At 46.6% G+C, this 27,792-nt stretch overlaps 1 protein-coding gene across 5 annotated transcripts in view; it reads right to left on the bottom strand.

Annotated features, from left to right (window-relative positions):
- The window catches only part of CLASP1 (cytoplasmic linker associated protein 1), a 229,863-nt gene that overhangs the window by 113,762 nt on the left and 88,309 nt on the right, over positions 1-27,792 (bottom strand). For all 5 annotated transcript variants that reach the window (XM_090046026.1, XM_090046022.1, XM_090046023.1 and 2 more), the window contains 5 exons: positions 7,742-7,894; positions 6,760-6,833; positions 4,660-4,752; positions 2,999-3,144; positions 757-892 (listed from right to left, as the gene is read on the bottom strand). In XM_090046026.1, coding sequence (XP_089902152.1) covers positions 757-892; positions 2,999-3,144; positions 4,660-4,752; positions 6,760-6,833; positions 7,742-7,894 — 602 coding nt within the window. The remainder of the gene's footprint in view (positions 1-756; positions 893-2,998; positions 3,145-4,659; positions 4,753-6,759; positions 6,834-7,741; positions 7,895-27,792) is intronic.

Below are 27,792 nucleotides of genomic sequence, written 5' to 3'. Positions count from 1 at the left end.
ACCCAAGACTTATCTGTGACTAATAGGCTTAGGTCTTGCAGTGTGTCTGGAATCTAGAGCAATCCAGTAGCTTGTGACTTGGAGCCTTCACTTACAGACTTGCAGCATTTATCTCCTATAAGAGTCACTAGATCGAGGTCTTGTCTTACTTAAAGGAAATGTAAGAATTACTTCTTTTTCTGGATTTAGCACTTAGGATGTATAGGAAAGCATTGTGCTGCAACCTGAACCAGAGCAACAAGGTCTTTATGACCAAAAACTGTTATAAGCAAGGTTCAAAGTGAGGTAGCTAGCTAATCGCCACCAAAACACTAAATACTGCCTACAATTAGTGTGGCATGCCTATCGCTCGACTGCCAGTCAAGTGCTCTCTTCCGAGATGGTCCGACAGTTTCCCCTGGACAGGCCAGGAGGCAGCTGTTGGACTCCAACTCCAAGAACCACAAAAATGGAGCCACCTCCCATGACAGTGGGAAACTTCTCACTCCTCCTATATCGCCCACTCTCCCCTCTTAAACCATGTCTTTCAATAGCTTTCTAAAAATCTGACAGTGTGATTGGCAAAAGGAAAGTCACATCTCATGGTGGATACAGCATCTAGTACTGAGGAAGGCGGCCAAGTTGTGCTCTGTTTAGGTCCTTGATCTATTCCCTCTGGAAATCTTCACGTTCTCTCCAATATTCAGATCTGCTCAGAGAAAGGCCCCAAGTATCAAATAGTGATCAAGTGTTGCTTTTTTTTAAATATATACTTACTCTGATGATTAATCTAACAGCTACAACACCAGAAGTGGCCATTACTTTGGCACTGTTGGGAATTAGATTAAAGATGGTTGGCATAATGGCTTCTGCCCCGTGGTCAAACTTGTTTCCCAAAATCGATGACAAATGTCTGAAAAACAATGAAGTAATGCTGGTAAGCACTTTTTGGACTAAGCTACAATACCTAACATTGGCTATTTCAAGTCTTTGCAGTCCCCTCTGATTGCAGCAAGGGATAAAAATAAAATAAAATAAAAAAAAAAGTGTCATAATCTCTTTCCTGCTTCCATCTCAATCCAATAAAGTACTTTGTCTTCATCTAAATTTTAACAAGCAATACATTCAGTAGCTGGAAGTCTGCCACATTACTGGCATTGGCAAACATGCACTATGGGATTCTGATGAACTATTTGGGTTTTTTTAGCACTCGTCAGGTTCAGATTTGGGTTTCACTGAAACATGCTGCCTTGTCTTGACATTTGCAAATTCCATAACCTACAATTAAAAATGCCCTAGTGCCCTGTCTGCAAAAACCACTGCATGGCTGCACACAACATGCGGATTACCAGTGATGGGAAAGCCAACCCCTGGAAAATAAAAACTAACCTGAACTTTCACCTCAAACTCAGGCTGAACCCAAAGGGAATACACTTTATATTTCTCAGTTTTACATGCCTCCTTGCCCAGTGGATACAGCTATCACAGCAAAAGGGCAAGTGTGAAATATCATATGAAGTGTTATTCTATTGACCTTTCCGGGTTTAGCATAAACCAAGATAGGTAGGAAATTTCTCTGTGCTTGCAAGATTTTTGCTCTTGTTTTGCAGTCAGAAAGATCAAAATATTCATGTATTTCCTGAAATCAAAGCTCCAGCAGTTTGCCCAGCCCTAATGAAGACACCGATTTACATGAGATGTATGTTTTTTCAATGGGAACAGCATTCAATTGACTTCCATGAGTCTGATTCCTCAGCCCCTCACCATGATCACGGTCTGCTCTCTCTGTAACCTCGCTGGTGCAGATGGCACATAAGGCAGAACAGAACTGTACTGTAGCCACCAAGCCTGTAGCTGCTAAATCAGTCTCCTTCACTTCAGAATATAACAGAGACTGAGTGTGTGAAAAAACAGCCTGGATGAAATCAAACTGAGCTTTGTCCCTGCCTTCACTGAAGTCAGGATCTCGCCATTAGATTACAAAGGATGTGCTTTCAAGCTGGTTTTTACAAGTCAGCACAGACTATGACTCTGGCTCTAATCCAGAAAAGCATCACTATGCAGTATCACTAGTCAGTAAAGTACTTATGCCCACGTCTAAGTAGGCTTATACCAATGCTTATTGGCTTTCCCAATTCAGAAAATGATCCCTAGTAGCGAGAAAGGCACCATTCAGATGTTTTTGAAGTAGTGATTATCACAGGGTCTAGGTACTGGGACAGTTCTGGCTAGGGACTGAGATCAGATATATTTATTGCATTTCTTGTGTTTTAAATCTGACTCTATCCTACTCTATCAAAACTGACACTGGAAAGCCATTAAAAGGATGTGATTCAAATACCAGGAAACTTTATTTTATTTTATTTTTTTAACATGGGGCTCACTGAATGGCATGTAGCCTGGAGCCTTCCGACTTCTTGAGCCTGCCTGGTGCTGAGCCCTCGGTTCTGAAGAAAGTCAATGGGACGGTGGGTGCTCATCTCCTCCAAGGTCAGACCAGAGCTCAATTTGTCTCTGCCTGGTCACAGAAATCCATAACTCATCCCAAAGGGGTGGTTTTGGTTTTGAACCAATGCACTGAAAGTATGCCTGGATCTCACGCACTTTGGGTCATTATTCAAATGTTTCATTATGAAAAAGAAAAATATGTGATACCCATGTAGGACAAACGATAGACTGATCTGAGTTGCAAAAATTAAATTCAGTGTCTGTCCACTTAATATGTCCAACACCCCACCGTTAAAACCCATTGACACAGGATATACAACCATGGAGAACCACCTGCATAAGCCTGGTTTCCATGAAGTTTGGCCAAAAGACCATTCGAATGTGCATAGATCAGTATCAGTGTAAATCCATATCCTTGGGTATTAGTGCAATTGTTTCATCTGTCTATACCCTTTGGCTGTCCAAAGGGTAGAGACTCACAACAGGGCCAAATACCATAACAAACAGGGTCTGCCTTTCATCTAAATAATGCTACAACAGAGTTTAAAACGTGGAGCTTCATAGTCCTTACCCCAACGTGATACAAGCCTCTCGCACTACCTGAGAGCGCAGATCTTTAGCGGACAATTTAAATGCTCCATCCAGCAGGCGCAGGTGTTGGAAGAAGTTGTCATATTCAGCAGCTCCAGCTAATAGTAAGGATCGGATCTTTTTCAACTGTGGACAACATGACATTTAAAGATTTAACACACTGACACAACAAGGTGCACCAACATCTGCTAAAGAGAAAAAGCCACATTCACAGCTGTATTCACTTGCAGCTTCCCCATAAAAGTATCCGACAAAGGGCACCTGCTGCCCAAAAGCTTGTCCAACAGCTCTCCCAATACAGAGTCGGTCCAGTAAAATATATCACAAAAAAACCTTGCCCATCCAAATACAAATGCACTGAGGAATACAATTCTTAACACAAGCCACCCAATTTCATGTCAGTTCATACTTTAGGGACCAATATCCTGAATAACGGTAAAAATGGCAACTTGCTACAGGACTGCGACAGGAAACCCAAAAGCATCATTTACAATTTGACTAGTGATAAAAAGTGCTGACGAACAATACCTTAATTTTTATTACAATCCCATCGTGGAAGTTATTGGGATGTTTAAGCCAGAGCAGTTGTTCCTTTGTTCTCTTTTATACCCTCCTATTAACAACGTGCAAAGGGAAGAATATCTCGAGGCATTAGACTGCAAGGTATGCATTCAGATGCTGCAATCCTTCCAGAGCTAAAAGGATGGTCTGAATTTAAGAGCCCGGGCTCAGACCCTGAACTGACCTATACTAATGCAAATAGGGAACATCTCCACTGACTTGGTTAAAGTCAAATCTTGTCTACACCTGGAGTAAATGTCCCCATTGAAATCTACAGAACAGAGAAGACCTTATTCTGCTTTACATTAGTGACATATTGTGCTCATCTATATATAAAGATTCAAACATGCCATACACATAACAAGCCCTATTTCCCACCACTTTGCTTCTCTCACAGGCTTATCTGCCTGTGCAAATGTGGGTGCAAAATGTTACTAACTAGCTTACATCCTGCATACAGAAGTGCAAAGCAGTGTCCAGCACTGGAGAACAGCTCCTTTGGCCTGCAGCCGTCCACCCGGCTGAAAGGCAGCAAGGAAATTCATTGCAATTTTTCAATTCACTTTTGAAAATGTGATTCTGAAGCCTGAAAGCGACTTTCTAGTTGTATCTGCTTTGGAAAATTCGGAGCAGGCATCTCATGCTGTATGGTTTGCTCATGATAAGCAACTTCTTCTAAACCCAAGACTTCATGGCTCCCCTAATGAAAGAGGTTACCCATAGTGCAGGGGTGGGTAATTATTTCAGGCAGAGGGACGCCTCCTGAGTTTTGGCAAGCCATCGAGGGCTGCATGGCAGGCAGCCAAGGGCAGATAAATATTAATTTGCTAAATTTTTAGGGGCCCCACAGGCCAGATAAAATGGCCTGGTGGGCTACATTCGACCTGCGGGCTGCATTTTGCCCACCGCTGCCACAGGGTAATATCCACCCAAGCAGAGAGACAGCATCAAGTCACTTAAATGACACGTCTGCCTTATTCGATGTAGTACACAGACTTTCTACAGGGCCTCTGCTCAGGGTTGAATTTTACCTACGAAACCCACAGGTTAAAACATTTCAACTCTAGGTCCCATGCTTACAGCAGCCACTCTCTGTTCCCAGTCATGCTTATCATCAGATAATATCTCTCTAATTTTGTTTATGGATTCTTCAAGGTCTCGGCTGGAATAAATCTGCAAATTGAAAAAAAAAATATCATCAAGATACAGGAAATGCTTCCCAAAGCGAACGAAGGGATTTCTCATCTAAATGCCAATTCCTTTGTCCCCGAGTGCTGAGATGCACTTTGCAAGGCCAACACCCAGAATATCTGGCTCTGAAGACCCCAGGGACTTGCACACATTGCACAATTACTGTCAGGAGTGGTTTGGGGTTAGCTGATCCTGCCTTGGGGCAGAGGGCTGGACTAAGGCATTTTGAGGTCCTTTCCTCTTGTCTATGAGATTCAATAAAAATGAAGACAATCCAAGTAATTGCACAGGATGCATAAAGTGTTGGGGTTTTCTTTGCTTGGTTTGACTATGATGCAGCTTGACAGTTTAAAGGAGGTCAACATTTATTTCTGGAGCAAACTTCGTGTGGAGTGCGCTCCTCTAGAGTGCCACGAACAAACACCAACAGAGACAGCAAGGCAAATAAACAGCATCTGATGCAGAAGTTGTGCCCAGGAAGTGCGAGAACACCCTGCTGCCTAAGCCAAATCATTCGTTGCATGAGTAACTGGGCCAAGGAAGACCTGTTTAGTGCTTGAAGGGCAGGTTTTGCTCCAAACAGTCTATTAGCCAAGGAGGCCACGTCCCCGCAAGCAGGAACATGTCTTCCCCCAGGGACACGTAGCACCGGCACACCTTGTGCCACTGCTACGCGTCCCTAGGGAACGCCCATGCCATGCATGCTCCAGCACGAGGGAGGTTACCCCAGGTGGGGAAGGGGAGGCTGAGGCCAGCAACCGTGCTGGCCCCACCTGCCTCACCTGGGGGCCTTGGGGAGCTGCAGCCATGGTGCTTCTGCAGCAGGGAGCTTGGCCTGCAGTCAGAGTGCAGCTCCAGTCGGCCAGGCTCCGGTCTTGGGTGGCACGTGCTGCCGCCACATGCATTGCCCTGCTTATTTCTGCCATGAGTTTTTTTGACCCCGGGATCTCCCAGGGGTCAAGAAAACCCCCTGCCCTGCAAAGTGCGGTGCGTGCAGAATCCAGAGAAAGATAACAACAAAAATGATCAGAGGCTGAACATGCATAATCTATGAGGAAAAAATTGGAAGAACCGGATTAGTTTAGTTCAGAGGAGATGCAAGTGAAGAGAGACATTTTAAGTCTTCCTATATGTAAAAGGTCAGTGCAAAGAGGAAGGTTATAATCCCATCCCTATGGCCATTAATTAGCTTAAATTGCAGAAAGGCAGATTTAGATTAGACATTAGGGAAACCATCAACTGGAAGAGTAGTTGATACTGGAAAAGGCTGCCTAGGGAAGCTGTGAGATCTCCAGCACCATCAGGCCTACTTAAGAACAGGATAGACAACCTCTGCCAGGATGATTTAGGTAAAGTAGATCCTGCCCTGGGACAGGGGGAGGGTTTAAGCAACCTCTTGAGATCCCTTCCAGTCTACTCTGATTCTTATCCTCGTTCCAGTCAACATCACAGTTCTCACCTCTTCACTTTCCAGCATGTTTGCTCTGTTGGTCTCTGCCCCTCAGGCTCCCCACAAAATGGCTCCCCTCTGGGCACGTCTACATGTGCATTAATGCACTTTTCCTAGTGCGCATTAAATATAGTACCTCCAATGTGAGGTACTAAACAAATGCACATTAGGCTGCCTTAATGCACAGTACCAAAAGTGCATGTTTTTTAAGTGAGGCTAATGTGCAGTAGCCTGTTTTACTGCACATTAGCATAATTGCCCATTTTTTATGTGACGCTTTAATGTGCAGTAAAATAGGCTACTGTACTTTAAGGTGCACATGTAGATGCACCCTCTGGCTACAAGTCTTCTCTGCAGCTTCGCCCATTTGGAGCTTGCCTTCCTGTGTCTCAGAAAGCACTCCGATTCTCCACTTCCTTGGAATTTGCAAATATCTTTTCTCCGTGGCCTACCTCCTAAGAAGGGCTCGTCTCCAGAGACAAGAACATTTTACTACCCGTTTCGAAAGGCTGAACGTTTCACAATTCATTTCTACTCACCTGCACCATTGGGACGTCATCAAATGCTTTAATAAAATCCTCCTCATCGACCGCACCAGCTCCCTCTTTGGCCGCTGACAGACAGATAAATTAAAAAGCCTTTTTTACCCTTCCCATCAACAACAGTTGCACCATATAAGAAAACCATCAGTTATGGGAGCACTTGAACAGGGAAGAATTCAGGTCTACTCCAAACCTATGTAAAAGGGTTTAAATGAGATGGAAAAAACAAACGCAAGGAAATTCAAAGCCAGATGCTGACTATACATGGCATCCTTCAACTCCCAACCACAAAAGGGCACATGAAGGAAGTCATTAAGGCAGCTGTTCAGTTTAGGGATGCAGCCTGACAAGATGAGACAGCATATTTACTTAAGCTGTAAAGGAGTTTTTCTTTTAACGGACTTAGACCTATCCATAATTGATGAACGTATGGGCCTTCTGAACGTGACTCAGAAGGAGGGAGCAGCTTGCTCAAGATGGGACTCAGAAAAATTTCCAGTTCAGTTTATTTACAAATTTCATCAAAGTTGGTTATTATTTCTCTTTACCTTTGTTTATTAGTGTGAAAACTTGGAGGTCAATAGTCAGAGGTGTTAGAAAACCAATGTACTGTTTTAACCTGCATAAACCTGTGGTTTTATTAAATAAAATGCCTTGCATAACTTCAGCTATAGAAGTGCAGATGTGAGAAAGGTGTGGATCTCAGCAGCCTGCCCATGCAGCAGTACAACACACCGGCCTTCACAGACAAAAAAAGGACACAACTGTGGTCATAATTTGCAGATCCACTCTACCAGAATATGCCTTTTGTTGTCAGTGGGTGCACAAGTCTCACGTTCTCAGAGGGAACAACTTGCTGCTATTCAAAAGGCTGATAAAGGATTGTGCAGCAATTAAGTCCTTGAAAGAAAGCTGAAGGGAGACTTCACTGCCCCTAGGCTCTGCTGAAGGGCCTTTGAATTTCATGTTACTGCCTTACCTGTGGACTTTGAGCCCAGAGCTGCAGACCCAAGCCTGCGGGCAGTCCCCATCCCAACCCTGCGGGAGTTTGAAGGGGCCTTTGAAGATGTAGAGGAGCTGGCCGAGGAAGGTCGGTTCCCATCCACAGAGTCTTCATCGTCAAAATTTTTATCTGTGGAAAAAGCATATTCAGCCATTACTCTGGAGAGAGTAAACGTCTCCCAGCCAGCATACCCATTTTGGGTACCCCTCCCTGGTTTCTACAGGAACACCGGAGACAACCGAGCTCTGCCTGTTCTCATCGCAGCAAGACTTTACTGAAGTTACTGGAAGGTTAAGCACAGCAGCTATAATCAAAGCCTATTACCCATCCCTGCCTGTCCTGCAAGTTCAAAGTGCTAGGAGGCTCAGGGAACTTGAAGTGGACAACACAGATACTGCCCTGCATTTGAAGGCTCAGGTCCAGGTTAGTAACTGAAAACATAGTAGTGGTCTCAAGTCCGGACCCCCATTTTATGTCTCCATGACTATACCAGACAGGAGTAAGTAGGTATTAAAGGTAACTGAGAATTGAGGCAGTAGTTTGTAAACTAAGAGATGAAAAGGTCCTGGGAGAGGGAATTACGTTTTCCTGCTCAGAGGTGGCGTTTGTGCAGCCAAAGTGAGGAGCAGCAGGGCACATGGGGAAGGACCACGCCAGGGTGCCCAGACTGTTCTCTGGATCATCAGAAGACACTCACCTGCTGCGCTGAGTTGTGACTGCAATAGCCTTAAATCCTCTTTTTTTTTGTTTGCATGAAGATTAAGGCTTGTTTGCTTAGAAAAATGTACCCAAATTTAACAAAAGGTGGGAATTTCAACTTCAGTAGTTAAAACACACAAGCACCCCAGTGCGGATATGCATTCAGAATTAAAGTAGCTGTAATTAAATTCAGTATAGTTCACTGAAAACCATTTAAAACTAATCTTAATGAAGGTCACTAATTCTGAATGTGCATTTATGCAGGGCTTTAATTCAGTTTAATCCACTTGAAAAAAATAATTCAGGTCTCTATGCCTGAGAGTCCCCATGTAGACAGACTCAGAAGCCGAGAGGTGGAAATGAGTGGTCGCAGACTGAAAACAGAAGACCAGGTTGATTATCTGTGCGACTCCTATCAAAACAAGGACGATCACTGGCATATGCAACCTGAATTAGCCTGGACTGGTGGGGCGGGGGAAAGAGGCAAAGTTCATTTGGATCCTTCACAAGTACTTAAAGTAGGACAATGAGCTTGTAGGATCCCAAGATAAAAAGTCTTTGTCCCGGGATAGATCAGTTGTCTGTTTTTAACCTGTGTGCATAGCAGGCAGTTCATATAAAGAAAACCAGCTCAGCTCCTAAGCTGTTTCTTCCCCAAATCTAAATGATGAGGTCTTGGGTCCCACATTACTCCAACCTCTTTCTCGATGGAGGCCGAGTGTGAACCCGGAGCAGCGCTACCTTTGTTCAGCAAGAAAAATCACTGCTGAGCGATCCAAGGCGCTTCCATCCCGCCCGGGGTGGGCACGTACCGCGCTGCCTACAGTTGTGCTGGAGCCACCGAGATCATAGAGCAGCTCCGGGCACGCTTTACTTGCTATGTTCCCAACTCGGCAAACCGCTGAAGTCCACCTGATTCAGCCCAGCACTCAAGCACACGTATTTCACGGTAAGGGCAGGTGGAAGGAGAAATAACCTCAAGTACTTTAATGACTATGGGAGGACTGAGTAGGTTCACCTCCTCCCATTGTGCAGGCTAGGTGCACAAGACCCTTGAAAGAAAGTGGAAACTCATGATAATTAACGCACAGCAGAAATGAGGTCAGCAATTAAGGAGATGAGTTATTAAGGCAAATCTGTGGCCAATACTGCCACTGACAAGAAGGAGGATTTTTTTTTTCCCCAAATACTTTTGCGGATGAAAGGAATCCTAAAAAATGGCATTGGTCCAAATAAGATGGACGAGGAGGAGCCATCAGCACTAATGCCAAGAAAGGCAGAAGTGCTCATTAAATGTTTCTGTTCTGTATTTGGGAAAAACAGATTATAATATAGACACATCATAGTACACCAATGATATACCACCCACTTCAACCAGAACTAAGGACGATGGTAAGCAGCAGCTGCTAACACTGTTTTTGAACAGCCAGCAGCTCCAGATAACCTGCATCCAAGAGTTTAGAAGAGCTGGCCAAGGAGCTCTCTGGCTTATTAGTGTTAATATTTAGTAAGTCCTGGAAAATGGAAGAAGATCCAGAGGACTGGAAGGCAGTTAATGCTTAAAATATAATGTTTAAAAAGGATAAATAAGACGATCCATGTAATTACAACCATGACACTCGAGCAAAATGAACGGGATACGAGATTTGATTAATAAAGAATTAAAGGAATATAACATAATTAATGCCAGTCAGCAGGGGTTTCTGGAAGAGAAGCTTTGTCAAACAACATTTTTTCATGAGATCACAAGCTCGGTCCATAAGGGAATACTGAATACTCTGCAAGGCATCTGACCTGGTACCCCAAGGCAATCTGTTTAATGAACAAGAATAATACAAAATCAAGAGGACATTAAAAGAATTAACAACTGGCTAACTGAGTAGTGTGACCCGGTAACTGTGAACAGGGAAGCATAGTGCAGGAAGTGTGTTTCTAGTGGCCCTTACGCTATTGAACATTTTTATCGACGAGTTGAAAGGAAACATAAAATCACTGATGATAGAGTCTGAAGACGACCCAAAGATGAAGGGGGCTTGTACGTAATACGAGGACTGGTCGGGCATAATGCAAGAGCGATACAGATCGCTCGATACACCGGGCAAGTAGGTAACGTGCACTTCGATACACCCAAGGGCGACGCTGAGAAGATGCGAAACTACCCAGGGAAGCAACAAGTCTGAAAAGTATTTGGGATCATGACACATCAGGGGTGGGCAAAGCAAGACCCGTGGGCCAGATCTGAGCCGCCAACTGACTGGATCTGGTCCGCGTGAGGCCGAGAGGCCAGGGCGGCTTCCAACGCGCTGGGCGCTCCCTCGCTCGGGGCCGGGGCTGCCACCCGCGCGGACACGGAAGCACGAAGCTGCCCGCAGCTGTAGCAGCCTCGCCCTCCCCAGGCCAAGTCCTGACCCAGCACTGCTGGCCATGTCCGCAGCTGCCCAAACACGGCTGGCACCTCGGGTCAGGGCTGCTGGTGGCCCTCACTGGGTCACCAAAACTCATTAAATGGCCCATCAACACAAATAATTGCCCACCCCTGTGACACACAATCATCTGAACATAAGGACCCAGTACAAAATTGTAGCTAAAAGGCGCAACAGTCCTGGGAATATATAAAGATGGGACTACTATAGGAGCCAGGGGGTTGTAGGACGTGTGTATTAGGCACTGGGATGGCTGCTATTGGAGCACTTGTCCAGACCTCCAAAAAGATGTCACTAAACTGGAGGGGGTTCAGGAGAGGATTATTAAAAGATTGGAAAACACATGTATAGAGTGAGCATCTCCAAAACTGCCTCCAGCTGATCACTTTAACCAAGAGACATTTAAGAGACGACTTGATCACAGTCCTGAAGTACCTATGTGGGAAACAGAAGTTTGGTAACAGATGGATCTTCAGTCGGGCAGACAAAAGATATAACAATATCTAACAAGACCCAGTGACTGGAAAATAACAATAAAAAAGACAGCCCAGTTGAGAGTTGAAATGAGGTGCAACTTGCAGCAAGAAAAGCAATTAACCCTTACATTTTGTGGTGCATTTTCCATTTCTGGGACACTAAGAGAGAAACTTCTAAGAAAAAAAATACCCTCGTGCAAACAGGAATGAATTCAGGGAAGCTCTGTGGGCCTGGTCGCACAGGCGGTCAAAGCAGAGGATCACAATGGTCTCTTCTAAGCTTTATAATCCACGAATCTAGGAAATCCTTAACAAGGGGCTTAAATGCTGAGGATGGGCTTATGAAGACTTTTGCAACCGGGATGAATTTCACAATGATTACACATTCTTCTTAAACACGTTCATTAATATATTAAATAAAGGATTCATTCTTCTATATGAGGAATAGGTACATATACGTATATACTCCTCATATATAAGAATGAATCCGTGTGTGTGTGTGTGTGTGTGTATGTGTAAATATATCTATCTATAGATATATCTATAGATAGATAGACAGATAACTATCCAAGATAACATCATCATCATTTTTCAAGATAACAGATATTCTGTATTATTTCAAAAGTATCACTCATCCAATGGCATAAATGTAACTTCACTTACATTAAGCAATCTATCTAGACTGTGTCATTTAACTTTAAAATAACCATCTTGTGTTTGCGCTTTTAAAACCCCACCCCGCTTTCAACACACACACACAAAGGGTGTGGTTTTCTACTCCACATAATAATGTAATGTAAGACTTCAGAAACCAAACATCAAGGAAACTTCATTTTGTAGCCTGTAATTAATTCCACTCATTTTGCTAACATCCCAATGTAAAATGGGCTTTCCCGAGTATTAGCTTAAAAGAAAAAAGAAAGGGGGGGGGGGGGAAAGAGCAAACCCTCAGATTGCTTTACAGGCAAGTTACACCCAAATTCATCTTCTTGCATGTTGGAAAAGTCAACAAGCTAAACAAATGATTTTCTACTATTTAGCAGAAATAACCTCCAGCCTCCAAACAGCCTTTCCTTAATTGCAAATTGAGGGTAGCAGTCAGGCACATTTACAACTGCACATCAGGGCTTTCACCAGCACGTGTGTTGACCAGAAAGAGAAACAAAGAACAGACAAGATGCGAAACGTGAAGTTCAGAAAATCCGAGGCGACCAACCATCCGCGCACGAACGTAAAAAAAAGGGGAGCCTTTCTGATCCTGCAGCTTCAGCCAAAATTATCATTTATAATCAGGGTCATATTTTGTACTCTCGCTGTAAATCCTATGGGGACAAATTCAAATTCAAGCAGGGTGTGACTCTCCCGGCACACTGGGGATGAATTTGCACTGCCGTGTTAAACGGTTCACAATCATCGCTGTTCTCCCGTCCTCTGACCCCCCAGTGCTCGTTATGAGTGATGCCTCGTACGAACCATCAGACACGCTTTGCTGAAAGAGGCCTTTGTCTGCTCCGGACTCCGCTTTCTCTTAAAATGACAGAAAATACAACTGCCCAGGCTCATCCTCCCCCCACACAATCATCAAAAAGAACAAGAATTAGCTTACAAGTGCATATCCTTTTGCAAATTAGCTTCCTCAACATTCCTTCATATTTTCCATAGCGTGCCCAGATGTAACGCTGTCTCGCAGAGTGCTGCGCCTTTCAGTCCACGACATAATCGATCATTGCCCCTCGTATTCATTAAGCATGCTGCCTTCACACGTGGATTTAAACAGCCAGGGCTTCAGTCCCGGTTAAACGGCCGGGGCTGCGCAGCACCCGGGCAAAAATGGGCGTTCGTCCGATAAACTTCGACTCACTTCTCAGAAAGGAAATTTGCTGCGACCGCGAGTCTGCCAGGACGGCTGATCTAAGGCTGAAGACCAGCTTACTCCGTCTTGCCGGCTTGGCTCGCAATAGGATCTAGCTGGAGTCTATCCCCTGGGAAGCTCTAACGGGAGCATCTCAACAGCTGTCATCATTTGCCCATGACGAATAAATTTAGTCATTATTCATTTTTAAAGCGTAACCCCTTCAGGCCTGGGCGAGGGGGAAAACGAGGAGGAGATGCTGCCGCTGGAGTCCAGGAAGCAGAGCAAAACCAGGGTTTTTTCTTAAGGTAGCCACTGATTCCCACGCGCTGGGGCCAGCAGTCCGGTGACCGCCCCTCCAGAACAGCCTGGCCCATCACACAACACATCCGTTGCAAGAATCACGCATCTTCATTTGAAAAATATTAAAATATTGTGGCCCCTGCAGAGGGGAAGTGTCCAACTGGGGTGTCAGCCCTGAATGCAGGTTTACACCTGAACATCCCAGCCCATGTGTCAGGTATCCATGTTGTAGCTGTAGTGGTCTAGAGGCAAAAGCAATCAGGACTCATGGCAGAGGTGATATCTTTTATTAGATCGAGTAGATTTTTAAAAACATTTCTTTAACTGCAAGCTTTCGGGTACAAACACCCTTCATCAGGCATAGGAGAACTTTTACAATCTTTTCTCCGATGCCTGATGAAGGGTGCTTGTGCCCGAAAGCTTGCAATTAAAGAAATGTTTTTGCAAAAAATCTAGTTGGTCTAATAAAAGATATCACCTCTACCATGAGTCCTGATGGCTTCTAGCTAACATTAGGGTCTCCGGAGCTCGATTCTGCAAAGTGCTGAACATTCGCCAGTCCCATCCAGGTCAATCCAGACACCTCTTGCATCCCACAAAACCCTACTGCCTTAGGAGTTCAGCACTGGTGAGCAATAAGGGCACTCAGCATCTTACACCATCAAGCCTTACATAGCAAAGACCAAATGTTTTGAAGTTGTATGCCTGATGTTAAGCAATCAAATCTGTAAAGCACGACACTGGGCGCCCACGGTGAAGTCCAAAGGATCTCTGGGTGATCTTAAAAAACTGGCCACCTGATTTTGGTGCCTGATTTTGGAGCACTGCATTTCCATAAAACGGCCAACATTCAGGGACCTTGTTCTACAAACGGCACAAGTCCTCTACCACAATACATACAGCAGTAAATACCACCAGCATCTCTACTCAACCCCCAGAGAAGAGGGAAGGGAACATTTTCCCTTCTTACACCAACTCCTTGCCAGGTATTTAACAATGCCTACTTTTTCAGTTGACCTCCTCCTCTGATCCAAATTAAAGCGTTCTTCTATTTCCTTTCCTTGGCTAGAAAATGAGAATTTAATCATTTCGCTTCCTGTCACCATTCTACTTAATCAAGAATTAATTAAGTGCCTCTCAGTCTAGTGTGTCCCAAACTCCCATTACAAAGAGTAAATACTTCTCTTTCAGGAACCCCATGGTGGGAATTGGTTTTCTTCTCCACAAATGCATCACGTTTGTACAATTCACACCGGAGCTTTGATGTACATCCTGCCATTTCAAGACACAAAAAACCTAGGTAGTCTATAAGCTCTCGGCCAACACAACGGCTCCATCAGTAATTCTCTCCTCAAGCAAGGATCTCAGAAGACAATCACGCAGTGTAATAAAAGTCACAACAGGCTTTAGTGAAAAATTCTGCATTAAAAAAAAATCTGATTTCAGTATAATAAACTAAAAAGTGTCTAGATCCTGAGATGACAGATACCCTAAAATAGGTCAGACAAATGCAACCTTTACACAGCATCATTAATACCTACAGGGGTTTGCAGCACTGAATGGACCACAGCGCCAAAGAGTTTCAATCCAGTACAGGCAAGAGTGGCTGCATTAGCAAGTGATTTCATTCATCTAATATTGCAACAGAATAGTCCGACTAAACGTTGCACAGGTAGCGTGTTGCCAGCTCTCACAACCAGCTCGCATAGCTTCTTATATTTAGCAGAAATATTGGAGCAATGTTGCAGCCATGATGGGTTTTTGTAGGCCTGAAAATGGGTTTCTTCCCAAAGCCTTGGCTCCTGGAGTCAGGTGACTCTGACAGAGTTTTGCCTCGCCTTTTCTACCTTCCTCCTCTCCAACTTGATCTCTAGTGACTAAGCAGCGCACTTGACAATGCAAAAGCTAAAGATTCAAAATGCAGGTGCCAAATAAGAAGAGTCCAGTATTGCGGTTTTTAAAAAAAGAAAAGAAAAAAAATCAGGATTTTCAACCAGTCTTCTCAGTTGCAAGTAGGGATGTAAACGGTTAAATGACCAACACATTTATACCGCTTGCCGTTTAGCGACCTCCGGCAGGAACAGCCTCAGTCCTTTACACCTTCACCACGCTCCGGGCGCTGTGGGGGTCCCAGGCTGCTGGCGGGGAGCGAACCGTGGGCAGGGGGCGGTGGGCTGCCCCGGGATCCCGTCTGGAACACCTGTGCAAGGGGCAGCGGCACCCCCTCAGACCTGGCATCACCTGCTCCAGCGCCGCCTCGGGGCTGGGTCAGGCCCCGTATGGCCACGGCGCCGCGGGCGGGAGAGGGGAGGATGCAGCGTGCCCGGCAGAGGCTGCCCTTCTGGGACCTAATGCCCCTTCCCCGAGGCGAACTGGGGAGGGCCTGCTCCGGCAGCGCGGGGGAGCCTTCAGGCCTGGGCTGCAGCGGCACAAGCGTGACCGGGAGTCCGTGGCCCTGCTGCCGCAGGGGGACTGGGAGTCTTGGTGCTGCAGTGGGAAGGCCCTGCCTGACCTTCCCGTGGCGGCCGGAGCAGGACCCAGGCACAGGAGAGGTCCACGACCCCGGGTCCGCCTGCAGCTCCAGCACCCGCCACTGGGGGCAAGGGGAACCCGTGGCTCTGCAGCGAGGTAGTGCCCCCAGCGGTGCAGCCGTGCCCACTGCCCCCTACCCGCGCTCACTCCTTGCCAGCGGCTTGGGACCCGCGCAGCACCAGGACCAGAGTGAAGATGCAAGGGCCGGGGGCCATTCCTACCGGAGGTCGCTAAACTAGGCATGACCTATCGGTTAACCATTTAACCCGTGTAACTGGAAGAGGTTAAACATTTTAAAAGATATTTGCAGGGGCCAGGATCATGAGGTGTGAGCACATGGGGCTGGCAACACTGTCCTCATTACACGAACAAGTCTCAGCAGAGGTTTCTCCCAGCCGTTCATGAATGTCGCTGCAGTTAGGAAATGATGACAAATGACTCAAGAGGACCTCTTCCAAACCCATTATCCACAGAGCTAAGGCAGCCATAAAACAGGAGCAAAAAAATAAAAAATAAAAAAAATGTAGGCCAAGCTGTCATTCCTTATTCAGGCAAAACCTTCAGTGATGTGAAAACTCTCATTACGTGCAAGACAATGATGGGAATTTAGCTAGATGCGCACACGATCGGAGAGAAGCAGGGCTGGAAGGGACCATCCAGTCCAGCCGCCCGCATGAGGCAGGATCACCCCAAGGCAAACCATCCCGTAAAAATCCCTAATCTAACCACTTATTAAAACAACTACCATCAACCCTGACACAGGAAGCCGCATTCAAGGTAGAGCAGGGGGACCACGGCAGCCGACATCTTGCTTCTGTAAAATGTTGCTAACAGAGGAAGGAAAAACCACCACAGCCCACACCAATCTGGCCACGGGGTGAAATTCCTCCCTGACCTCAAATGCGGCAATCGGCCTGAGGGGCAAAACCCTCTCGCCAGGAGCCTCTGGCTTGGAGTCCCATTATGGACACTGGCCAGTCAAAATCCTAAGCCTTGGCTACCACCAACACGCAATGCCTCTGAGGAAGACCTAAAAGAAAAGAAGGCGTTGTACAAACATTTTGTAGGACAGACTTTTGCCCTGTTCAGTTAAAATAGAGGGATTAAGTGATTCGTCCCTGGTGGCAACTGGAAAAGGAATGGGTCCTACTGATTGCCGGTCACTGGACTGCGTACCGCCGACGGAAACATGGGGAGAAAGGGCGAAAAGTGCAAGATTTCCACTAGTTGCAACGGAAACAGCCACGAAAGGAAATGAATGCCGCTCTTCCCATTCCTACGCTGTACTTTGCCTTCCCGGCACCCAAAGGGATCTTTATTAGGAACCAGAATGCTTAACCCTCCCCGTCTGTCTGCATGGAGATATGATTATCTCTCAAAACAGCTTTTCTTTTCTCAGAGCCTATTCAACTACCAGCAATGGTTTTGCTACTTCAATATGCCACTGTTTCGCCTTTTCCTGTTGACTTCAACTTGTGGGTTTTCTCGTTTTCAGCTGCAGTTTTGGATCCTCGAAAAATCTCCTTTAAAAATTCCACACTGGAAATACAGCAACAGTAGCTTTGACTAAAGATATTAAACTATCCTCGCGGGCACCCTCATTAGCATAATCTTTATAACCCACTTAGTATTCTTATCGGTAAACAGCATGCCAGCAATACTGATCAATGAGCAAGACAGTTTCTTGGGGTTGGATGCTGGACATCTTTTACAGTCAGTAAAAAAATAAGTAAATAAATAAATAAATAAAAAAAGAAAGAAGTCTCTTTCCCAGAAGTTGAGCTATTGTGTTATTGGTGGTAGGGCTGTGGGGAAGCATTACTCAGTTGTTACAAATGGTGAGTAAACCCCATGACGACTATTCTGGTTTCAGCAAATGCTAACGCTTCCACCGTGCCTGCTCTCAAATGATCTGAAAATGCTCATCTAGCACAACCAGGCTGTGCAAAGGCACCGTCGCCTCCCATCTTACACATCAGCAGACTGAGGCAGGGGGCCTGTGCACTTTGCCTAAGCCACACAAAACTGTCACGACAGCCAAGAGCAGAGCAGATCGAAACCCTGCTCCAATATCTAGCGTTCCTTATTAGGGATAAGATGTGCTCTAAATGTGTAGCTATACCGTTGCAAATGGAGTTTCAATCTTGGGCACCAAGGGTGGTGGAGAAACAGCCTCCAAAGCAAGGGGCACCAAGGAGTGCCTTGTAAACTGAAAAGCCAGTCAGTGGGTGAGTCGACTCGAGACATTTACTGCAGTTGCCTAATTAGCTCTGCGGTAAACTCCCAGCATCTACATGTGCGGCCGTAATACACTGCAGTAAACTAATAAAGGGCACTGTAGGATAGTACTTGTCAACGCAAGTACTATCTTATGGCAGTGTTATTTACTCCACTGCAATGCACGCGTAGATGGTGACAGGGCTGGCTGGGGCACAAGGGTTGGCACAGGGGCTGATGGTACGCTACCCCCCGCACCAGCCCTCTGCAGCACGTTGAGCCAGGGCCCCCTTGCCAGCCAGAGCTGCTCTGACTCAGCTCAACGTGCTGTGGGCCCAGGCACACATGTAAATGCGGCACCTGGGAGCTATATACTCTGGTGTGAACTATGGTGGAGTTTATTATTCTGTTGAATTAATAGCACGTGTAGACGCACCCAGTGCATATCCATTTCAACCCTCTCTGAGGAGTGGTCCCAACACTTGGGACCCAGTCCCCTCACAGTCGAGCTCTGCAGGTAAAGGTGGCCAACCCCACTCATGATGGCTCCCAACAAGGCTATCTGGAATTAACCAGAAAAAAGGGATGGTTTCAGACTCTGTTGCCAAAGAGGTTGCTGTTGACAAACGTTTTATTTGCCTGAAACCTGTGGGAATATCCAAGGTCAAAACCAGAATCCATAGGGCAAATTCTGATGGCCTTAGTTGTGCCAAAAGCCCAATTTAAGTCAATGGGGTCTTTTTTGGGGAAGGAGAGAGGCTTGGGTCAGTATTTCAGCCTGATAAAAGGGTCAATGTTCCTTTTTCTATGTGCAAGATGGGCAATCGGCCTGCAGACTGACCAGCCCCCATGAACGAGGCATAGCGTGCCAGCCATCAGCACCATCTGCTGTCATGACATCATAGGAAAGGGCATCTTCTCTAGCCTGCACTCCCCAGGACAGCATTTATGGCACAAATTATTCACACCACTGAAACAATTAGCAGTTAGCAACTCACTCAGACACCTGTGTAATTCTCATCCTGTGCGAGCTAAAGGACATTGCTTTTTGCACGATCCGAGCACCTCTCCTCAAGGGTTGTTCATTTTATACACAGACAGCGTGCTGCTGGGCAGCGCGACTGAGAGCAAGAAGGGCCCCTTGGCACATGGCACAAGAACAAATCCCTGCTTTAATAAGGATCTTTACAGCCTCAAACAGCAAACAGGGAACTCTGTTTTAAAGTCTCACCTGAAGATGGTGGGAAAAGGAAATGCTGCAGCAAGTGATTTCTTTATGCAGTGGCACGAACCAGCTCCCACATCATCTTCCTGTTCCTAAAGGTTATCATTTGGCACTTGACCCTAGGGTGAGGAGGACTCGAGTTACAGAAAGAGTAGCCAAATTATAGTTTTGCTACCCTTTAGGACACTGAAGCCCTTGCACCTAACCAAGCATTGATGGTCTAGGAGCACTCCAGGCCAGGCACCTGGCCCGCTCGGCAACTTGTGGGTGTGGGTGCATGGGTTGCAACTGCCATCTGTGATTCTTCAGTGCATCCACACATGTTAAAGAAGCAGCAATTCCTTCCTCTGTGGTGCTATGAGTGTATTCGGCAACAGGCAACACAGAGAGGAAAGCAAAATCTCTGCCCCGAGGAGTTTAAACTCTGCATTCAAGGGCCAAGGCAACAGGCTCCGCATACATATGTATCAGGACAGGCTGCTCCTTGGGACAATATGAAGCAAGGTTATGTTTTAGGCTCACCCAGATGTACGGGTATGTTACAAATGTGCAAATAGAGAAACATGAATGTGCATGTACGCGCGCGCACACACACACACACACACACACACACACACACAGAGGTATATTCATGGATTTTCAAACTGCAGCGACACTCGGGGGCTCTGAAAGGTCTCCGTGTCCTGTCAGAGGCTCAAGACTGTCCGTCTGCAGAAGGCAGGGCGAACAGGCTGCATCTAATGCTACTGGGGAGGCAGCTGCCACACTTTTTAATGGGATTAATGTGTACTTGCAATAGAATCATAGAAGATGAGGGCTGAAGGGACCTCAGGAGGTCACATCTAGTCCAACCCCTCCTCAAAGCAGGACCAGCCCCAACGACATCATCCCAGCCAGGGCCTTGTCGAGGTGGGCCTTAAAAACCTCCAAGGATGGAGAGTCCACCACCTCTCCCAGTAACTTGCTTGAGTGCTTCTCCACCCTCCTAGTAAGAAAGTTTGTCTTAATATCCAACTTAAACTTCCCTTGCTACAACCTGAGCCCATTGCTCCTTGTTCTGTCATCTGCCCCCACTGAAAAAGATTTAGCTCCATCCTCTTTGCAACCTCCCTGCAGGGAGCTGAAGGCTGCTATTAAATCCCCCCTCAATCTTCTCTTCTGCAGACCGAATAAGACCAGTTCTGTCAGCCTCTCGTCACCAGTCCTGTGCCCCAGCCCCCCCAACTTTCTTCACAGCCCTGGACTCTCTCCGTAGCATCCAGGCGCAGCTGTCAGCGAAGGCCTGGGCACCGCACACCTCCTCGCAGTGCTCAGCGCTGCTGGCCACACCGTCGCTGCCCTGGAAGCGTGGTCCAGGGGACGACTGTGAGTTTCTGATTACACAAGCACATCCGTAGGGTGACCCCTTGGCACGCCTGGGCATGGAGAACCAGAAGCCACGGTGGGGTTTGACTGCTCATCCTGCAAGTTTCCCAGATCTTTAAGACACACTTGGTGGCTATTTCACCAGGGCTGAAGCGTGCCGGCTCAACCATCGTTCTGAGTGCCTGCGAGGACAGTTTACCGAGAGCCCAGGCTCAGGAAGCAGTTTGAGCCTATGGCAAATCTCTGCTTCCCCACCCAACCACCACCCTGTCAGTAGGTATGAATGGAGCAGGGCAATAATAGCCTGCTGCCAGCCATGCTGCCCGTCTGAATCCTTCTTCCAAGCACTTGGGAGATGAAAGGCAAACAGAGCTGCTGAATCCTTTGCATTTCTTATTTACATTTCTCAAAGCATCCCAGACACGGCAGTGAAACCTGCCCAGTGGTCTGGCTGTCTAATGCAAAACCTAAAAGCAGCAGAGCCAGCTTTCTAAAGCAAAAGCTGAGCATACTGTGGATAGCAATGAGGTCGTGAAACTGCTCAGGAATCAGAAGACCAGTGGAAGAAAATGTGGGTTAAAAAAAGGCAGATACACCTAACAAGCTCTTTTCTTGAAAGTACATGGGAGAAGTGACACCGAACATCCGTGCCAGTTAACAATTTACAACCACTTTGAGTAGGGAAAGCAAAGGTGGATTAGATTTAATCACCACCATTTTCACTGCTGGAGATACCACGCCACAGAGAAGTTATGTGGCAGCAAAGCCCGTGTTGGAAATGGCCTGGCCTTCCTCCCCAATGCAAATCAGTAAAATCCCGTACCAGCACAATACAACTACTGGGCCACGCGGCGGCTGGATGTTAATGAGTACAGGAATCAACCCAATGTTTTTGCAAGCCCTTGTAACAGGATTTCCTCCTCAGTCCCGTTCTGTGGTTTTAAGCGACTGCAGGGAGGTTTTCTTCAAGTACTTAGTGGTCTTTTTGGTAAGTATAAGTCAGCAGTTCTCAACCTTGTTGTATTCAGAGCAACTTCTTTTAGACCAAAGGCACCACGCAGAAAACACCAACTCTTAATTTTCGATTATTTTGTGACTAGAGACAAATCGTCACTGTGGCAAAAAAACTCAGAAAGACCACCGCAGGCCTGCATTAACGCTATGGCAGTCTATTTAAAATCTTTTGGTCTCTCTTATGAATCTTGTTTGCATGTGCTAATGTGCCAACACGGTGCACCCGCGGCACCCTCCAAAGGATCTCAAGGCAGGGTGCTATGGCTGAGAATCACTGGTACAAGTGAGCACGTTCGTGCGAGGTTGCCACGTGCCTACACGCCATTGGCAAAAGGAGCCAGGAAAGTCCCGTTTATACTGAACCCAAGTACAACCGAAGCTGTGCTGAAACTGCTGACTTACAGGGAAGCGGCTCCAAGTCCTGGAGCTTTCCACCCCTCCCTCAAATGCAATATTTTAAGGAAGAAAAATCCTAAGGAGAGGATCCAAACCAAGAAGCGTGCCAGGCCTCAGGAAACACCGAAGAGCGGGGCTGCCTCTGTTCTTCTTAAAGCTTATTTTGGGTTTCTTCACAAACACAACCCCTAAAGCTAAAACTGTCAACCCTCCTCTTGGCACAGCAGCCACAAACGTCTCCTTTGGCCACAGGGAAGAAAGCAAATCACAAAGGACGAAGACAGAGATTTGGGGGACGGATCTGACGATCTGTTCAGGTCCCTTCCGACCCTCGAAACTATGAAACTAAGGGAATCTAAAACAAAAGCCAAGGAGGCCAGAAGTAATCCAAGCAGGGCCCCTCTGCCTTACTAATGAGGGTCAGCGATGCAATTATTATCTACTTAAGGTACAGCAGCCCTTGGAGGCCCCGGCGAAGATGAGGGCTCTGTCGTGCTTTCTGCATCTGAACCATCTTACAAAGCGTTAAGGGGCAGGGCAGCCAGGGGTGGCGGACAAGAATAATTACTGCCCCCACTTTACACGTGGGGAGAGGAGGAGAGGGGGAAGAGACGGATGGAAAAACAGTCTGTAGCAGAGGTGTAGCGAGCTCCTCCAGCCATCTGGGCGAGTGGTGGAAGTGATGCCGACTGCTGCTCCCCTCCGACCTCAGAGCACGTGGCGGAAAGGAGATGCTAATATGTGCACCTGGATCAGGTTATCCAGCTGCTCCCTCCCTGTGCTCCGGGACCGTTTCCATCTATGGTACTTGAAGCATCCCTGACAAATCGCCAGCATCCCTACGCGTAGGTGTACCTGCTCCTTTTTCAGGTCTGATGATGTAGGACTGTGCTGCTCTCCCTTGGTGGCTGCGCCGCATTCGCAGCCCGGGCTCCGGGGTGGCTCTGCACCAGCCGTCACTCACTGCCCCAGCTCCCACAGAGGCCCTCCAGGGTCACGGCCACTTGTTTCAGCTCTTCATCCCTGCTTTCCTTCCAGAGGCCGACGGCGGGGCTTATGAATAATGGTCACAAGCTGGGAGAGGCTAGGTTTAGGTTAGATATCAGGAGGCGCGACTTCACGGTCAGGGCGAGTAGGGTCTGGAACCAACTTCCAAGAGAGGTGGTGCAGGCTCCTACCCTGGGGGCTTTAAGAGGAGGCTGGATGAACACCTTGCTGGGGCTGTTTGACCCCAGTACTCTTTCCTGCCATGGCAGGGGATCGGACTAGATGATCTGCTCAGGTCCCTTCCGACCCTAGAAACTATGAAACTATGATCACAGGGAGTCGCATGCAGGTGTAAGGCCATCTTGCAGCCCACTTGTAGGAGAGGCTGCTCAGACCCTAGTTATGTTGCTTCCATTTTATGACAAGTAGGCAGCCATGGGGATATTTTATTGGCAATAACTTATACATGTCCTACCAAACTGGCAGCGGGTGCTTGGGAAAAAGCTGACAGCAAAAGAGCAAGTCGCTGCCTGGAGACCCAATCCCACAATCCTGGCTCAGGTGAAATTTCCATTGAGGCCAATGAGGTGAAACTCCCATTGATCCCTCCATAATTATACACATCAATCAGGCCCCCGACGTGAACCTCTATGGGAGGACAGGGAACGAGCAGAGTCCAGCTGGTAACTGAAACCGAGTAAAGGAACAACGGAGAAGACAGGAAATCGAAAGGGAATTGGAAAATAAAACCCAATAAGGTTTCAAGGAAAAAATTAGGGGTGGAGGGGAAAATCAATTTCAAAGCGTTTTCCATATAAAGCTACTAATTATACTGAACAGAAATAATAGTAGACCAGTTAGGATCAACTGGGAATTGAGAATGGGAAATGGTGAAGTAAAAGGCCCATAAAATCTTAGCGCCACTGCTGAAATGGGAGGCTAGAAGGTGAGGAAGGGCAATGGAAATTAAAATAAATGCACGACAAGGAGAGAAAATTCTTCCCTGGTGCAATGACGCTGAGTCTGTCGAGTAAAACCAGGGACACATTCCACATCTAATGAAATGATCACCCATTAGAAAAGCTCATAAAACACTAGCTATTTGTGCTAAAATGGAGAAGAGAAAACAAATACGGTATTTGGAGGGCATGGCAAAGACTCCCTTAGGAAAGCAGGTACCCCCCTGATCCCACAAACTCCGTTTCTTATTCCCATCCCTGGGACACAAGACTTCTGAGGACAGGCTACGGGAACTGGGTTTATTTAATCTGCAGAAGAGAAGACCGAGCGGGGATCTGATAGCAGCCTTTAAGGGGGGGGCTCCCGGGAGGATGGAGCTGGACTCTTCTCAGCGCGGGCAGATGACAGGACAAGGAGCAATGGGCTCCAGTTGCAGCAAGGGGAGTTTAAGTTGGATATTAGGACAGACTTTCCTACTAGGAGGGTGGTGAAGCACTGAAACAAGTTACCCAGAGAGGTGGTGGGATCTCCGTCCTTGGAGGATTTTAAGGCCCGGCTCGACAAAGCCTTGGCTGGGATGATCTCGCTGGGGCTGGTCCTGCTTGGAGCAGGGGGCTGGATTAGATGTGACCTCCTGAGGGTCACCTAGTCCAACCCACATTTTCCAACCCTGATTTTCTATGATCACCAACTGCAAGTGCTTTCATTCGCTTCGCTGTTCCCAACAATCACACGTTCCTTTGACGGATTTACACCAAACCACGAACTGCCACAGTTGCAGCCCATCTCGGCGAGGACAGGGGGAAGATCCCAAGGTAAACTCCAGCCCTCGAGAGACAAAGCACCCCGAACCTCTGGAATTACCTACGCAATGACCCGAAATGAGCTCAAATCCATGCGGATGCCAAGCGAATTGGTAGAGTCTAGTCTCCTGTAAACTACACACAACTCATCTCCGCCGACACAGGTGTCCGGCTTACGCAAAGCATGCTCGGCCATGAAGCGAGCGCGGCGAGCGTGAAGGGGAGAGAACAGCAGCGAAATTAAGAAAAAGCAGCAACCCATTAACAAAAACGAACCGCGCTCCAAACAATACGAGACACCTCTTCTTCCTGGACAGCCTGGCTCGGACAGCCTTTTTGTACCTGCCCCAGGACCCCAAGACACTCGCCTCGGCAACTCACTTGCATCACCTGCAGAGCCCTTTCCTTCCCGATACAAAGGTCCAGAAGTTTAAACAGGTCATCGTCTTTTAGTACAAGCCAAAAGAGGCAGCCTCTTCCTGAAGCCAAGAAATGTAACGTGTCATCTATAATAAAACTAATAGCTATCTCCTGGAACCAACTTCCCTCTTTGTGGGAGAAATTCCTGCTTTAAATAGCATTTGTCACAGGAGAAGCAGATGAGAGGACACTGATGTGGGCTTCTGCTTTGATGGCCAATGAGCAAAGAAACCGTAAGGATAAAGCAGCATGCTAGCGAGTCAAGTTATTTGATGGGCAGGGTTAGACCCTAATCCTGTTCTCACTGCAAGGAACAACAAAGCCACCATTTCACTTTTGTGGCACATATTTTAGCCCGGTATTTGTATGCAAGGTCATTCATCGTTACAAGGATTCTCACCGGCATCGGGGGACACAGTGAAACCTTCCTGGCAGGTACCGCATAGGTTCAACTCCAGCATAAACCAGTAATTCACAACCAGCACGCCACAGCCCTCTGGGGTGTCACGAGATCCTTTTAATGGTGCAGTGAGGGACTGTGCAATATTAACACTGGTAGGTGTGCACGTAAGATGAAACCAAGGATTTCAAGCAGGAATGCACGGTGTCCAAACCATTCTGACCTGTTGCGGTCTTTCTGAGTTTCTTTCTTTGCAACAGAAGAATTGCTCTTTTTCTGCAGTCCAAACACAACTGAAAGCCAAGCTCTGGCATTTTCTGAGAGGTGCTTTGAGTCTAAAATAGTTGAGAACCACTGGCATAAGACTCACCTATTCAGTTCCTACTTAAAATATTTTTTCCCCCCAACACAAAAAAAATACATCGACTGATCAATCCACCTATAGCTGATGCTTATGAATCTTTAGAGGAACCAGGATGACTCAAACTGCTAGATGGGACTCAAACCACCGTGGTACTAGATGGGACTGCTGAGTATCATCTGAGCCGTAGCTATTCACACGCACATGTTCAAATAAATGGCATCTGCGTTTTATCCTCAATTGTAAACTCACTTGCATTAGAAGGAAATAAATGGCTAAAGCAAATATTATAGCTAATGAAATACCCCAAAACCACTGGATCAGCAGGATCAAATCCCAGTGCAATCTGTCCGGGAGGGAAGTATCAGAAAGCTGAATTTAGGTCTTCACATTGCTGAAGTATACAGCACTGGTCACATGAAGTTTACTACACAGGGATCTTCTGGAAAAGCCACCAACATCTGAGGCCCCATATGCTCTGCAGAAAGATTAAGTATTGCAGGATATTGCTTGCAGCAGTAGGGGCTTCCTTTGCTTTTTTTTGGCCAATTCCGTCTCTCCCCACATCTCCGCTGTGCAACGTGTTAAGCGTCTGCCGTCCACCTGGCTGCTGCCCTCCACCCTAGACAGCTCCGTGCCAGCGAGGCTGTCGGTAGAGAAGGTGAAATCCAGAGATCCTGACTCATTTGTTACTCAGGAAAAATCCTATGCACACAAAGGGGATCTGAACTGCACAAAACCTGATCATGGATTTCCATAACAAATCAACGGTTAATAAAGCACCCTGTGACCTTTCGAGATGAAGGCACCTCCGGGTGCATAATGTGAGAGGCTGAATTATATGGAGAGGTGGCAGTGGCTCTGGCTGTTATTTTTGATAGCTAAATTAACTGTTTTTATATACGCAATTAATTCAGCCATCAGTGTCTAGAAAGACAGCACAATCACTACTTTCGCGGGATCCAATTCGGTCGCACCTGCCTTCCAAATTGCCATCGTCTCCGATGAGTGCGCTGCACGGTTTTGACTTGCATAGAAATATATTCAGGTATGGCCAGACAATAAAACAGTGATATTGCTAGCAATCTCGTTAATTCATTGTACCTTAATTTTAAAGGCAAAGCACACAGGGGCTGTGTGTGCATGGGGGGGGGGGTGTGCATGTATTTATTAGGTCTGAAGCAGATGCAAGATTTGCACCTCTGGAAAATGAAAACTTTGGTTCGTCTCTGGACAGGCACAGCAAAGGCAACAGCAATGCTGCTTCCCTCACCCAGGAGTGGGGAGAGAGCAGCTCACAGATATAGGACACAGTTTATTTTCAGACTTTGCTGGGTAATTTTCTACCATAAAGCCCTCATTTTCCAGGTTCTGTTACAGACTCTATCTGCTTCAACTATCATTTCGCGTGGTTCAAATTCTGTCCACTGGAAGGAGCTTTTTTTGTTTTGCATTTGTTAAAATGTTTTACTCTATCAAGGAGGCACAGAAATAAAATCAGAACCCAGTAGGTTCATAATGCAATTAATTTTATGATTACAAGGGATCAAGTCAGGGCACGTGGCCAACATCTTGCAATAACAAAAATGCCCAA

This window comes from Crocodylus siamensis, chromosome 4 (assembly GCF_052110815.1).
Source record: "Crocodylus siamensis isolate JL-2025a chromosome 4, ASM5211081v1, whole genome shotgun sequence".
Taxonomy (NCBI): domain Eukaryota; kingdom Metazoa; phylum Chordata; order Crocodylia; family Crocodylidae; genus Crocodylus; species Crocodylus siamensis.
The sequence above is the reverse complement of the archived record's forward strand: the minus strand, read 5'-3'. Positions and strand labels throughout refer to the sequence as shown.